At 43.1% G+C, this 15,229-nt stretch overlaps 1 protein-coding gene across 6 annotated transcripts in view; it reads left to right on the top strand.

Moving 5' to 3' along the window:
• Tnik (TRAF2 and NCK interacting kinase) overlaps positions 1 to 15,229 on the top strand; it is a 385,833-nt gene that overhangs the window by 322,029 nt on the left and 48,575 nt on the right. For all 6 annotated transcript variants that reach the window (XM_057756804.1, XM_057756803.1, XM_057756801.1 and 3 more), the window contains 3 exons: positions 489 to 653; positions 3,679 to 3,918; positions 6,765 to 6,871. In XM_057756804.1, the coding sequence (XP_057612787.1) occupies positions 489 to 653; positions 3,679 to 3,918; positions 6,765 to 6,871 (512 nt within the window). The remainder of the gene's footprint in view (positions 1 to 488; positions 654 to 3,678; positions 3,919 to 6,764; positions 6,872 to 15,229) is intronic.

The following is a 15,229-nucleotide window of genomic DNA, read 5'->3' as shown; positions in this document are numbered from 1 at the left end:
GTGCCCCCGTCTCCTGAGTCCGCCCAGTGCAGGTTTGTATCTTCCCCTCAGCTGTAGCATTGCTGCTGTAGCATTGCTGCTCACCATAGTCCCCTTTGATTATCTGCAGTGTACACCATTTCCCTGTGTGCATGGCTTTGTGACTAATCAGCAGGATAGTAACCCAAGGAGCACAAGACAAATGCTTAGCAGGCTGTGAATGCCCAGTTAGCTGAACTAAGACAAGCTAAAGGGTAACGGAAGGGCTCAAGTGTCTTGCATGTCTTTGTTTACCGGAAGAACTTCCATGAGACAGAGAAAGTAAAGGAGAAAAGAAAAGGAAAGGATGGAGAAGAGAAAAGATTTTACTGCCAAACAAAAATGACGTTTGGGCTCTTTGAATTCATCAGAGGGACATAAAAATCCCTGTGTGGGAGATTACAGGAAATCCTTACTGGAAAAGGCACCAACTTCTGGGCATTGAGGCTTTCTTTTCCTTTGACCGCTAGGTAGAAGAACGCTCAAGACTAAATAGACAGAGTTCGCCTGCCATGCCTCACAAGGTCGCCAACAGGATCTCTGACCCCAACCTGCCCCCAAGATCGGAGTCCTTCAGCATCAGTGGGGTTCAGCCTGCTCGGACACCCCCAATGCTCAGACCTGTTGACCCCCAGGTATAATGTCTCTTCTATTCTAGTGGACACTTGTACCCAGCAAAGCTTTAAAAGTCTAGACGATTCTAGCATGACATCAGACTAAAGATGTAAAGACTCTTAGCATGGCATTCAGAGGGACTGAAGCCTCTCTGCGTTGAGAGGCTCAAGAACACAGGTGTGGAGATAGAGTGATTGACATTGAGTCAACTTCAAGGTCACTTCTTGGTAAAGTGGCTCCTGTGGAGAACCTTGCAAGTGCTGCAGGATGGGGACATGCATTCTTGTAGCTACAAGCAGGAGAATTAAAATTCATATATAGATCTCTGAGGTAGACTATGTACACATAGTCTTCCTTTCCTTGAAACATGGGTGGAAATCTCAACAGGAGCACTAAAATCGGCTTGGTGAAATAGATATGTGCCTTCTTAGTCTGTGGTTCTCCAGGCATGCCCCCCGCCAGGCCAGCAACCTGCAGCACCATTAACATGGTAAAAATACACACGCCAGTGTCTGTGTCAGACCTGATCACCAGGGATTCGGGGTTGGACCAGGCACATCCCCCAGTTAAGCAACCTGCAGCACCCATGAATGTGGTAAAAATGTACACTCCCAAGACTGCCTCAGACTTGGTTACCAGGGACTCAGGATCAGACCAGGCACACTTCCCAGGCCAGCAACCTGCAGCACCCATGAGTTCAGTAAAAATGCATACTCCTGTGTCTGCCTCAGCTCTGGTGACCAGGGACTCAGGGTCAGGCCTGCCAGGCTGACTCTAAAAGCCTTCCGGGTTGATTCTGGTGCCCTTTAGAGGCTGAGAAGCACTGTGTGAAGACATTTGGCTATGTCTGCATAGATGAAATTCCAAGTGAAATAGGATGTGGAAATTCTATAGGGAAAAGGTATACAGCTTGCTCACACAAACATCTTAATTCCTTCCCGGCACCCAGCTGCAGTGAGGCTTCTCCAGTGTGTCTTCAGGTCACCTTTGAAATATGCACTGGTGTTTGAACCGGAACTTAAAAGAATAATGATAAAAAAAAAAAGCAAGGCTTTTGTGTTTTAAGTTGGCAGTAATGAACGAAATTCAAGCTGTCTCAGCACCAACCAATTTAATACACCTTCCCCTGATTGTTTTTATCTGTACATAATTATCTCTTGCAGACTTTTATAAAGGGGACATTTAACAAGGGTTTGCCTTCTTTTTAAAACCTTCAACCTTTGCCCTGTGAAAGGGGAGCCCTCTGAGGAAGTGTGCCTTCTGAAATAACGAGGAAAGAAAAGTATAGACTTTCTATGGAAGCATTCTTCGGGTGCTTCAATGTTTAGGGTGCTTGGAATGGTCTGCTCAAATGAGTTGGGGTTTTTTACTAGATACTTTTACTGTGTTTTGTTTTAATGTTATTTAATATATTTAATGGTGTTTACATCCACATGAACATTGCAAGGTCTCTCCGGCTGACGCCGAACAGAACCAAGCACGGAGGATTTCCTTGCTTGTCAGTATAACACTCCAACAGGAATTGCAGACAAAAGAGGGCTTGGCAGGTCATTGTACAAACCAACAGGAAATCAATACAGCTTGAATTAGCGATTTAATTTAGGAAACACTCTAGATCCCTTTTTCTTCCGAGTCACGGTTCATGGACTATAGGCCAGGCCCGGAGATGGACTCAGGCTCCAATAGTGAATGCAGTGTAAGTGCTGTGGTAGAGCAGGCTTCAGTAGTCACAGACTGCAGCAGCACAGGTAGGAGTGAAGGGCTCCCTGGGGCCTGGATTTGGGTGATTCTTCTTAAGAGGCCAAATGAAAATCCCAGAAGTCATCCCTGCATGGACCACAGCACTGTATGCCTTACTATTGAAATAACTCCTCAAGAAACATCCTGGCATCCGGGGATGGTGTATATTCTCAGCAGTGTTAGCCAGTCCTGCATGGCCTGAGATAAGCCATTCTGCAAAGTACTTGCCATACAAGGATCCAAGTATAGTTCCTAGAACACACATAAAAAAGCCAGGCATGGTAGTGCATGCTTGTAAACCTAACACTGGAGAAGTGGGTGCAGAGAACCCTTGAGGTTTGTTGGCCAGGGCCAAGCCAGCGAGAAACCTTGTTTTAAACAAAGTGACGGCCATGTGTAAGACAAACCTATAATCCCAGCACTCAGAAGACAGAGGCAGGTGGATTTCTGTACGTTGTTAAAGGCCAGACTTGACTACATTGAGTTCACGGCCAGCCTGAGCTACACAGAGAGACCCTGTCTCAAGAAACAGAGGGAGAAGGAGGGAGGGAGAGAGTCAGAGAGTCAGACAGACTATAATCCAGGTAAACATTCTGAAGTTGACCTCCAGTCTCTAAACATACATGTGCACCTGCATACACACACACACACACACACACACACACACACAGGGCGCGGGGAGAAACACATAAGGAAGAAAGAGTACACAATAAAGGTCAGATGCATGGGCTCTGAGGAATGGAATGCTGGCCTTCAGCTCAGCGGTGAAATCTACTTAATCTCTTTCCACCTGGGATTGCTCAAGTCTGAAAGGAGACTGGTTGTGTCTACCCCTGTGGACTCAGTGAGCTCTGGAAAGAAAAGCCATTTAGAGCATTTCCTCGTCCACAAAACAATGTATCTAAAGTCAGAGCTAAGGACTTTACAAGAGGGAGCATAAAATAGCTTATAAAACAGCTTGTGTTGCTGTCCAAGAAATATTGAATAAAGGTAATTATTGTCACTACCACCACACTACTCCTTGACTTCTCAGCTGTTCCAGAGAAAACATCAAGCCTGCTGCCAGGATCCCTGATTAAGCCCTCCGTGTTTTCTAAACTGAAGATTCTGGAGGCTGTAAGAAGCATGTGTGCAGCCTTGACTAGAAGGAGGGTCTCGGCCTGTGAGGCTCATCCCAAGTGCAGTTATTGCTAACTGAAAACTCCCCTGTCAATAGCTCTGACGAATTCAACGCCTGCATGCAGAACTTCTTGTCCCTTCGACCTATGAGCTTCTAATAATGCTGACTTTGTGCTGTCTGCTTAGATTCCACAGCTGGTAGCTGTAAAATCCCAGGGACCTGCCTTGACCGTCTCCCAGTCAGTGCACGAGCAACCCACAAAGGGCCTGTCTGGGTTCCAGGAGGCTCTGAATGTGACCTCTCACAGGGTTGAGATGCCACGCCAGAACTCAGATCCCACCTCAGAAAACCCTCCTCTCCCGACTCGCATTGAGAAGTTCGACCGAAGCTCTTGGCTACGACAAGAAGAAGATATTCCACCAAAGGTAACGTCAGCGCTGCGGTGTGTCTGTGTCCTCCATGCTGGGTGTGTCTGTGTCACTACCACCATCAGCACCCACCACTACTCCATCCTTTTCACAATTTGAAGAACACGATTGTGCCTAGGCCCTTCCCTCCTCACAGCTGCCATTGCCCCTTCTCTAAGCTAAGTCTTAGGCAGTCATTTCTGATCTTTGTTTTCCCATGGTGGCAGAGACTCAGTATGAGTGACAGGGAAGTGAAGTTTTCACACAGAACTGGAACTCGCAACCCCAAACACTCTAGACCGCTTTGCTGTTCCTGTTAGAAGACAGACTAGTGGATATTTTCAATGATCATTGCATCTATAGCTAAACAAACCAAAGAAACAAAAGAAAATTCACTTACTCTTATATTTAACAGCACAAAACTCAACCAGATTTTGAAGGTTCAGGAAATGGTCTGGGTCCTGTAGAGAGGAGACTCGGTCAGTAAAGTGCTTGCCATATAGGTACTGGACCTGAGTTCAAGACTCCAGCACTCACATAAAAGCCAGGCACGGTGACATATGTCTATAACCCTAGTCCTGAGGAGGTGGAAACAAGATGACCCATAGCCAGAAAGTCTATAAACTGGTGAGCTCCAGGTTCAGTGAGATACTCTGTCACACAAACACACACACACACACACACAGAGAGAGAGAGAGAGAGAGAGAGAGAGACAAAGACAGAGACAGAGAGACAAGCAGAGGCAGCTACCCAACACTGACCCTTAGTTCCACAGGTATACGCACACAGGGCTGTCACACTCATGCACACACATATGAAAACACATACATACAAATGCCTTTGGGCATTTCAGTTGGCTCCATGTAAGGAATGCTCCCTCTAAGCTAAGGGGTACTTTATTCCCAGCCTTACTACAAAGGATCGGACTTCAGAGTGAAATGACTAGCTTTCCCACTCTACAGAACAACCTTGAATTCTTTTCTTTCGTTCCAAGCAATATTCTAGAATATGTCTACAGTCAACCTGGATGTCTTTAAAATTCTAACATTTTCATCACAGATTCTTTCCTGATCCATGAATGTCTTTTCTCCTGAGCTCAGCATACGATGAAGCTGTGATAATTAGAATGTCCCATAATTTGCAAAAAAAAATAAAGTAATTTTAATGATTTACAAGCAATCATTATCTCCCTCTGAAGTGGGAATCGCAACAGGATTGCCATCATTTTGACAATGAAACAGGGACAGTGTTGAGACCTGGAAGGAGAAGTGGCTGAGCTGCTCTCTAAAACCACGCGGGTAGACATGCAGAAAGGGTTTGGTCCTCTATTGAGCCCTTCTCTCCAAATGTTCTCATTTACAAAAAGAAAGCGGGGAAATAACGGCAGTAGGGTTTAATTTGAACAGGTATTGTACCAATTCGACCATTTTGTTTTGGTTCCTTGATTCTACTTTGTGTTAAAATGAATTATAACAAAACATTTTTTTCAAAATAGAGGATAACACTTACATTGAAAGTCATCTTTTGCACTAATATTTGTGTGTTTCTTGTAAAAAAAAAAATGAACTCCCTTTGCATAATACCTGAGCGCACAAGCAGGTGTCTGTACGCTTTGCAAGAGAAGCCACCTTTGAGCTACTCTGCACTCTCCCGGCTGATCTAATAATAAATACTTGTCCTATTCTTCCCAGCCGTATTGTCCTCACACAGGCATTTTGAAGACCTTTCTAGTATTTCCAATATTAATTCTGTTTTATAAATAGCATTTACTAATTAACCACCAAAACACAGTGTTTGAGGTGTGGGGTTGTATTTAACAACAGTAGCTTGTTTAGGAAGTTTAACAGTCTGTGTTTTCATGTTATAAGAGCGGTAAGAGCTGCGGAGATCACCCAGCGGTCAGAGCACTTCTGCTCTTGAGAGAACCCTGGGTCATTTCCCCACACCCACACTGGGTGGTTCACAAGTACCTGGAACTCCAGTTCTAGAGATCAGATGCCTTCTCCTAGCTTCCACGGGCACCCAGCACAAATGTGTGATACATGCATGCAGGGATTTGCACATACACAAATATTAAAAAGTAAGTAATAAAGAGATAGCTTCTTCAGGCTCCCCAGCATGTGATTTATTGTCGAGGTCTAGACTGGTGCCCTAGCTCTTCACTAGAGTTCATAATCTATTTGTTCATTGTGCTGTGAGCTAAAGCGAAATGTGGCGTTGTCCCCGTGCAGCTTCCACCAACTGCACTTCTCAGAAGCAAGGGCGCTCACTGCACAGAGATCTCCCACCTGCTGTGTCCACAGGAGTAAGGGTGCTCACTGCACAGAGATCTCCCCTAGCTACCACTTGTTCAAACAAGAGAAGGTAGTTTCTTATAGCTCAGTAAGTCAAGGTCATTAGTGCGCCCTCTGCTGTTTTAAGATTGAAATGACCTGGGGGCTGGAGAGATGGCTCAGAGTTTAAGAGCATTGCCTGCTCTTCCAAAGGTCCTGAGTTCAATTCCCAGCAACCACATGATGGCTCACAACCATCTGTAATGGGGTCTGGTGCCCTCTGCTGGCCTGTAGGAATACACACAGACAGAATGTTGTATACATAATAAATAAATAAATAAATATTTTTTTTAAAAAAAGATTGAAATGACCTTAATAGCTGTGGAGCAGCCCTCCTTGACTCTTGACAGCAGGTAGTCCCTTGGCTTGTTTTGGAGTTAGCTGTTTCACTGGAGGATTGCAGATAGTTCTTCCTAAAGGAGGCAACTTCTGTAACTTATAGCCAGCCTTCCAAGAGGAGAAGGCTCTTCAGACAGTAGGCTACCTGCATTGTATTATGGGAAATAATTTTCAATTCCGGTTTTCTTCCAGGTGCCTCAAAGAACAACTTCTATATCCCCAGCATTAGCCAGGAAGAATTCCCCTGGGAATGGCAGTGCTCTGGGCCCCAGACTTGGATCTCAACCAATCAGAGCAAGGTAAGGGGAGAGAGGTCACCATGACTAGCCAAGATGCCTGCTTTCCTAAAGAATGTCTCTGATCTTCATTCCTGAAGTATGTGTACTTGTCACCTGGACTGTCGACTTTGATGGCCTTTTATAACTTCACTATGAGGTTTTTAAAATTTGGGCACAAACCTAGAAATACAGATGTGGCTGCAGCATTGCATACTTTTGCTTCGGAGAGCAGTCGTGGGGCCGGAAGAAGGATTTCAGAGTTGGAGTGTAGTGCCGGGTCAAGAAATGTGCTCTAAGAGCCACTAAACACAACAAAGCTCTTCCCTAGGAAACAGTCAGCAACTCCAGAAACTCTGTAGCTTGTCCCTGACAGAACCAGCTCTGATCAGGAAGTCACCCTGCTGGAGTTATACAGGGTCTCTGCAATACAGTAATGCTTCCATGATTTACTCTATGTCTTTCCAGGATTTTCCATCCAATGCATATTCCTATAATCAGGAGGGTGCATCCAACTTCTGCTGGTTGGTGCAGATGTCTCAAGGGCTGCTGGGAAGTAAACAGTGCCTACACAGTATCTGGGCAGACTTAATGTGGCAACAGCTGCTGTTTGCTTCTGTCGTTCATCAAGTTTCCCTTGGATCTGTCACGATGAATGCATCCGTTTTTAGGATCCACTGAAATAGCCAGTGGCCTCTGCTGAGGCTATAAAAAGGATGCATTAGGGCAGGCTGTTTTCTTCTTCACTGTGCTCATGATGAGAGAAAGACCACAAAGAGGGAAGGGAAGAAAGGAGGAGGATGGGGACACTTATGGTTTTGTTTGTATACAGAATCCTTTTGATCTTAACTCTTCCCATGAAAGACCTTAGGAAGGGGTCATTCCCAAAAGGAGGAAGCAATTGACTTAGAATCTCTTTGGGGGAAATGTTCTTACTTCATTCTAAGTGGAGCTGCAAATTGTAGGAGTCTATGAATCCCTTGTTCTTCTGCAGCTAGTCAGATCTGTGCCTAACTGGTGTAGCTAAGCAACCCTATGTTCGCTGAGAGCTGTGGGCAGGGGACAGAGGCATGCTAGCACTGGGCACAGGCTGAGCTTTATCAGTCCCTCTCTTCCAGTCACCAGTGCGTCCTGATTAGGCCAGTTGCTTGGAATCTGGATGCTTAGATGAAGCATCATCCCAACCTTAAGTACTTTTCTTTTAACCAAACAGAAGGACTTGCTATTACAGTCAAGTAAGAAGCAGCTGTTTAATTCCTCAGAAATGTTTTTAACAACATTTCAGGTACAAGATAATGGGTATTTGATAGTCAGTAACCTGTAAACGGTAAGTGTTTCCTTTGGGATACTTAAATACTATATATGTGAAAAGGATGTGAACTCTATGAGAGATGATGACCAGTGTCTGCCCACTGACAGCCGAGAAGTGCCCCTAAGAGTGTGTGGTTATCCACCTACAGTGCACATCCAAAGATTTGGGCTGAGAGTGTGGAGACTCCCCATCTCTTCATGTGTGACAGTCCACAGAACACTCTTGCTTCCGCCAACATTCATCTCCACATGACCGAATGTGACTCACTGGGTGGTATATGGCTCTTAGAAGTGGTTAAAGGAAATTGTTGCATAAGCCTGGCAATTTGAGTTTTATCTTCAGAACCCATATCAAATTAGGAGAGAACCCCCCACAAGTTTTCCATGGTGTATTCAGACATCAGTGTCCAGTGTTCTTCTCAATGGCCCTCCATCCTGTTTTCTGAGGTAGGGTTTCTCACTGCTGTAGCTAGGACAGCTAAAGATGCTCCCATCCCTGCCTGCCCAGCCCTGGGATTATAGATGGTGCTACTGTACTTTCCAGGTGGTTATGAGGCTCCAAATTCAGGTCTTTGTGTTTGCATAGTAAGCGCTTTGCTGACTGAACCATCTGGTGGGATGCCCTGCCTCCCGAGCTGTTGCTGAGAAGGAAACAGCCCTGACTCTTGGCTGGACCTAAGTGACAGGCCATTACTTCTCACAGTTCTGCAAGAGAACCAAAAAGTTCTATGATCTGAGCTCCCTCACACAACTTCCCTGAGCAGCCCATTCAGCTATATCTCTCACTCCCCAAGCTCTTCCCTGTTCATGTTCAGTTTTGTCAATCTCAGATTAGAATTTCAAAGGGGAAGACACAAATGCACAGGGTTTTGGAAGCCTTCTCTCACATTATAGTGGGGTCATGGCTAAGCCCTGGGCATGGAAAGGAACTTCACGGGGTAATCAACACTGGGACTCATGCCTCCTCCCCAATTCCTCATGGTTCTTCTGCTTCTGGCCAACAGACAATCATTCATCAAGCGATTTGTCTGCTTTCTCATGCTTCTAAGCTGTGTTTCCTATACTCAGTCAACATTCCTTTAATTTCTTTACCACCTTTTTAGTGAATCTCAAGAGAAACGAGAAAACTAGCAAAGTTAGAGTATATTTCGGTGAAAATTACAGAGCTTAGTAGAGAACAGATTCAGGACATTTTGTGTTATTTGTTATTTCATTTGCTAAAGCTAACTAATATATGATAATGGCATATGTCCAAGACTATGTGTGGCTTAGGACCAAGTGTTGCCAATGGCCAGGGACTGACTCCAGAACCCATGAGTCTAAATGTACCTCATGCTCGTCAGGCTACACACATCTTTGGGGATAAATTAAGCCTTGCCTCTCTTTCTTACCTTGCCTTGGAGTCAGTATGTAAGTGAACTTGCTTAAAGAAAGGATAAATTTGATACCTAGAACCCAAGTAAAATGTCAGGTATGGTGATGTACTTACAATTCCAACAGTAGACAGGGGATCCCTGGGGCTCAATGGCCATCTATTCTAGCCACTTATGGTGAGCTCCAGGCCAAGGAAGACTCCTGAGGAACATCTATGGTTGTACTCTGACTTCCCTAAGCACACCCATCCATTCAGCCACATGCACAACTCTACATACGTTTCAACAGCAAGGCTTCTTTCCTCTTCCTGAACAACTTAGGAGCCTCGAGATCAAGATGGTAATACTTCAACAAAAGTAGAATCCTTGGTCCCTAAGTCACCACACAGAAAAGAACCCCCAAGGAAAGTGGTTCTTCTTGTCAGTATTCTGGTGTGAATAAGAAATAAACTATGTGCTGAGTGAGCAAAAGAGGAAAGGAGACAGAACCTGAAGGTTAAGAAGTTTATATTTTGTTTCCTCCACTTAAAATAGTGAATCCCAGATTCCAAGGACAAGACGTAATATAGTAACTGTCAAATGTGAGCTATTCCATATCAACCTGAAAGCAACAGGTTTGAATCAACTGTAACTGTGTAGTACCCTAAATGGAAGATTCTGGAACCAGAGTGTGCACCTGAGTGTGTGTAGCTAATACAAGAAAGTCAGAACCTTCTATTCTAGGTATACTTCCTTCCCAAAGGAATACCTCTCCACTATCTTACCTCTTCGCTGTGTGAAAACAGCAAGTATTTGTGGGCAGGCCTTTCAGGACCTTGTCTTCTGTTCCTGAGGCAATTTATATCTATTTTAGTATTTAATAAATACCTCTTGAAGCACTATGTATGACATAGTATCTTCATTGCATTACAAATACTCAATAAAGTGTGTGTGTGTATGTGTGTGTGTGTGTGGTGTAGATCAGAAGATATCTTAGTGGAATTGGTTATCTGTGGGTTCCAGGCATTAAACTCAGGTTGCCATGATAAGACAGCAAGTGTCTTTACCCACTGTGCCATCTTACCAGCTAACATTAACAAATATTGACTATTTAAACCATGTAATGGTTCCAAGGCAATGGCTTTCATCACCTTCATTTTATTGATGGGGAGCTGAAGTAAACGGAGCTCAAAAATATTGCCAGTGTGTCAGAGGAAGAAGTGGTAGGAGTAGGATTCGAACTCTGATAGTCTGCCCTGGGAACTCCTCACTCACTAATCGATAAGACACCATTTTGTCTCTTTCTCACCCTGCTGTTTATAGATCTGTACCAGTCTCTCCGAATCTTGAAGGCATTGACCGCTATCCTGTGGCACCACTATATTTTAAGGGATGAGATCCTATGGAACTTGTTTGTATCCTAAATGTGTCCCCACTCATCTAGGAACAGTGTCATCTCATCCTTTTGACAGCTCCCTCTGTGGGTAAAGATGGGTGTGGCACAGTCTCCTGCCCACGAAACTGGGCATTGCTAAAGTTCAAGCTCCACAGGCAGGTCTCACCCGCTCCTGGGTACCAATGGCCTCATCCTACAAGGGTGACCAGGAAAGTTTAAATAAAGATTGCAATTGATCATATAAATATATTGCTATCCTAAAACTTCTAGGCACTTTAATATTTAGCTTTGATTCGTAAACCAAATTAAAATTTGGACAAACAAGTACTTTTGAAATATGAAAAGATTTAAATTAAGCCAGAAACACCCAGTCCAAAAGACCAGTGGCTAAATGTTTAATCTCAGAAAATAATTCCCTGTCCCATCCCAAACATATCTTCTTTTGACTAGGTTTTTTTCTTATTGGCTATGTCATCAAAGTAAAGAGAATTTTGGCAGTCAGCCAGTTAATTAAAGACTTGGCCTAAGGCTGTGGACACAAAATCACTTTGTAATCCTCATTTTCTGCTTTGATTTTGTTTTTTTTTTTACAGTTCAACAGATATAATAATTGCCACATACACTCTCAATGTTTGTCTTATAGAGAAAACATCATTGTTTGCTGCGTAGAAAAATGTGAATTAAAAGTTAGCATTTAAGGAAACGTATTTGGAATTTTTGATGTTTTTAAATGCTTGGATCCAAGTAGTCTTGGTTACTATGTGAATAAGGGAAATCCGTTCCTCAGTGGAATTTTGAAGTTGAACCTCTATGAACATTTACTTCTCACCCCTCAGCCCATACATACATATATAATAAGGAAGAGAAAAATAGCCTATGGCATTTTGTCCTTATTACTCATATTTTTAAGTAAAGAGAAGTAGGGTAGAAAAGACATTAAGTTCCCGTATTGTCTGTGTGGTCACAGAGACACGAAATATTTCTTTTAGAGTTCAGCAGCAAGAATGGCAATCAGCACCTGGAGAGAGGGCTTGTGCTAATGAGGCCTAAGTCAGGCGTTGAATGCTCATGGGGTCTAATTAGCCTCACACAGGAAGAAGCTCTGAGCTTCATCAAAGATGCATGTGTATCCCAGATAGTCCTGCCAATAGCCAGGACCCCTCACATGCCCACAGTCTTCTGTCTGTCCTTGTTTGTCTCCAGGCTGGCACCCACACCAGACCCGCCTTGGAGGGCAGGTAGCAAGCATTAAGAGCCAGTGCTAGCCAACCACGCTTCTCTTCCAGTCAGCTCACTTTCTGTTTCCTACCGCAGACTTGGTGAACTGCCTTGCTGGCCTCTGCTTCACATGCACAAGAAAGACATCAGCTTTTGTCACACTCGGGCTATGTCCAGACCTCCTGATGCTATCCCAAGTCCCAGAGTGCCTCACTCCTCTATACCACCACCCACGACCCCTAATGTATATGCACTTCCCCAAACACCAATGGCATTCACAGTCTCTTTTTACATTTCTTTTGGAGTTGCTCTTAACTCTGGTCTCTACCACATATATCTCGTTGCCATGACGATGGTGTCACTTGACAGTACAGCTCCTGGCCTCCCCTTCTCCAACTCTCATTTTGATCCAACAAGACTCAGTTTCGACGTGATTCAACCAAATTTTGACTGAAACATAGAAGGAAAACGAGATAGAACAAGAAGCTGAGTGCTGGCTGTCACCACACGACATGAGAGAGCATTGCAGAGCCTGTACCAGCACCACCCTCTCAATATATTTTTAGTACAACGAAGATGACGTCATCAGTCCATAAAATCCAACAGTATAAGAAACTTTAGTGCCACCCACCACTCTTGGTCTATAGTATATTTGGTTCGTAATAAATTTTGTAATTAATTTAATAATTTATTAATAATTCCCTAATCACCACTCTTTCATAAAAGAGTGGCAGAGAAGCCACTATTTGAGGATTAGGGACAATTGTTTTTTATGAAAAATAGCGTGTTTTTCATGTAAGATACTTAGAAAAGAAGCATTGATCATTTTTAGTGTTTCCCAATTTAAGGGTATTAAAGACCCAAATTTATTTCAACCCCTTAGATACAAACAGTTCTCAGAAAATTAGCTATGGCACGTTAAAGAGCGTCATTATTACAGCAAGAATCCTTGGTTCTCCTCGGGTCACCAGCAGTCACTATGCAGCCGGCTTTACTGTTGAGTCTGCACCCACTTCCCACAGATGCTATAGAGTAAATATTGTCATAAATTCTAAATTTATATCATCAAAATTAGTAAATTGTGAGACATGATACTTTTTACACAAAATTCTATCTCCCATTCCTATTATGGTAATACTGAGTGAGTGAATAATACTGCTCTTTGGGGTCAAGAAAGATGGACGCGAGGGGCTGAAGAGATGGCTCAGCAGTTCAGAACACTTGCCATTCTTACAGAACACTGGAGTCCAATTCCCACAATCCACAGCAGGTGTTTACAACCACTTCACCTGCAGGGAGACTGACACCTCCTTCTGGTCACCACAGTCACGTACACACACACACACACACACACACACAGATGCACACACACATGCAGGCATGCCTGCACATGCACACATATGCACAAAATTTCATAGAGGATAATCACATAGACTACAGTGAAATTTGCTAATATCTTTATATATTAGCTTATACATGTATGCTTACAGTATTCATGACCTTTTAACCAAGAATTCCAAAATTAGGAACTAGAGTTGAACTTTGGTGTGCAGACAGATGGTCAGTTCTCTGTTGCTTATCACAGCAATGTGTTGGAAGCCCCACAGATGAATAGTAGAAGAATGACCAAACCAATTTGTCTTTATAATGGGCTGTTTTACAGCCAGCACTTTTCAGATCACAATAAAATGCTCACTATACAGTGTTAGGAAGAAAAAAGTAAGAGACAAAATTGAATATTTGATAATTTGCCAAATAGTAAAATCCAGTTGACGGTTTCCTAGCTTGGAATTGCATGTTCTGTTCCTTATTCTTCCTTTTCATATATTTCGAGTTGTTTACAATGAATACTGGAAGAACTGGGAATTTTTTTGGCATTTTAAACTCTTTTTTGTTATTTTTTCTTTTTTATTGTTTTTATTGAACTATATACATTTTTCTCTGCTCCCCTCCCTTTTTTTGCCTCCCCTTCTACCCTCTTTCATGGCCCCTACACCCCAGTTTACTTAGGAGATCTTGTCTTTTTCTCCTTCCTATGTAGGTCCATGTTTGTTTCTCTTAGGGTCCTTTTTGTCTAGATTTTCTGAGGTTGTGAACTATAGGTTGGTTTTTCTTTGTTTTATGGGGAGAACTGTTTAAAGGAAGATCTCTTGCTAGGGCTCCTCATCTTAGAGCTAGTACTATAGTATATTGACCCAAGAATTGAATTTGGAGCTTATCCTCTACCCTTTCAGGGTCTACCCTCCCGGCGCCTACCTTCCCAGCCTCTACCCTCCCAACCTCTACCCTCCCAGCTTCTACCCTCCCAGCCTCTACCCTCCCAGCCTCTACCCTCCCAGCCTCTACCCTCCCACAATCTAAGTAATGTATACAAAATTGAAAGAACATATACTTATATGTACCATGTGATTTTTAATAGTCATATAAACTGTGAAGTGAATTCAAATAATTACCTTTTGTGATGAGAACGTTTAGGATCTACTTCAAAGCTGGACGTGGTGCCACAGTAATCTATATAATGAGATCCTTTCTCAAAGAAAATTCTACTTTAAGCTTACATATTAAATAAAGGCAGCACACTGTACAATAGATCTTCAAAGCTTGTTCATCCTGTCTAACTGAAACATTTCTTTGCTTAACATCTCACAGTTCCCATACCAAACCTTAGAGCTGCTAATAATTCACACTGTAGCTCTGCTACTCTGAGTTGTGCCTTTCCATATGTGAGATCATGTAGTGCATGTCTTCTTGTGTGGTTGACATATGTATTGAATATATATTGCTACATATATGAAAATATATTGCATTTTTTATCAGTCTGTGCATGCTGATTCTATCTTTTGCTGCTATGAATGCATCTATGCAACAATGAATGCACCCATCTTCACAACACAACGACCTCATTTCCTCTAGCAATATAACCAGAAGCTGAATTGTTGGGTCATGTAGTAGCTGTGTTTATAATTCTTGGAGGAATCTCCATAATAATTTTCATATACTAATTTGCATCCCACCAACAGAGGATGAAGCTTTCCTTCTTGGCATTCTTAGCAGCAATGGCTATCATTCCTCTTTTTGAGAAAATCACTTTAATAAGTGTAAGGT

The sequence above is a fragment of the Chionomys nivalis genome, chromosome 24 (genome assembly GCF_950005125.1).
Source record: "Chionomys nivalis chromosome 24, mChiNiv1.1, whole genome shotgun sequence".
NCBI lineage: Eukaryota > Metazoa > Chordata > Mammalia > Rodentia > Cricetidae > Chionomys > Chionomys nivalis.
The sequence above is the reverse complement of the archived record's forward strand: the minus strand, read 5'-3'. Positions and strand labels throughout refer to the sequence as shown.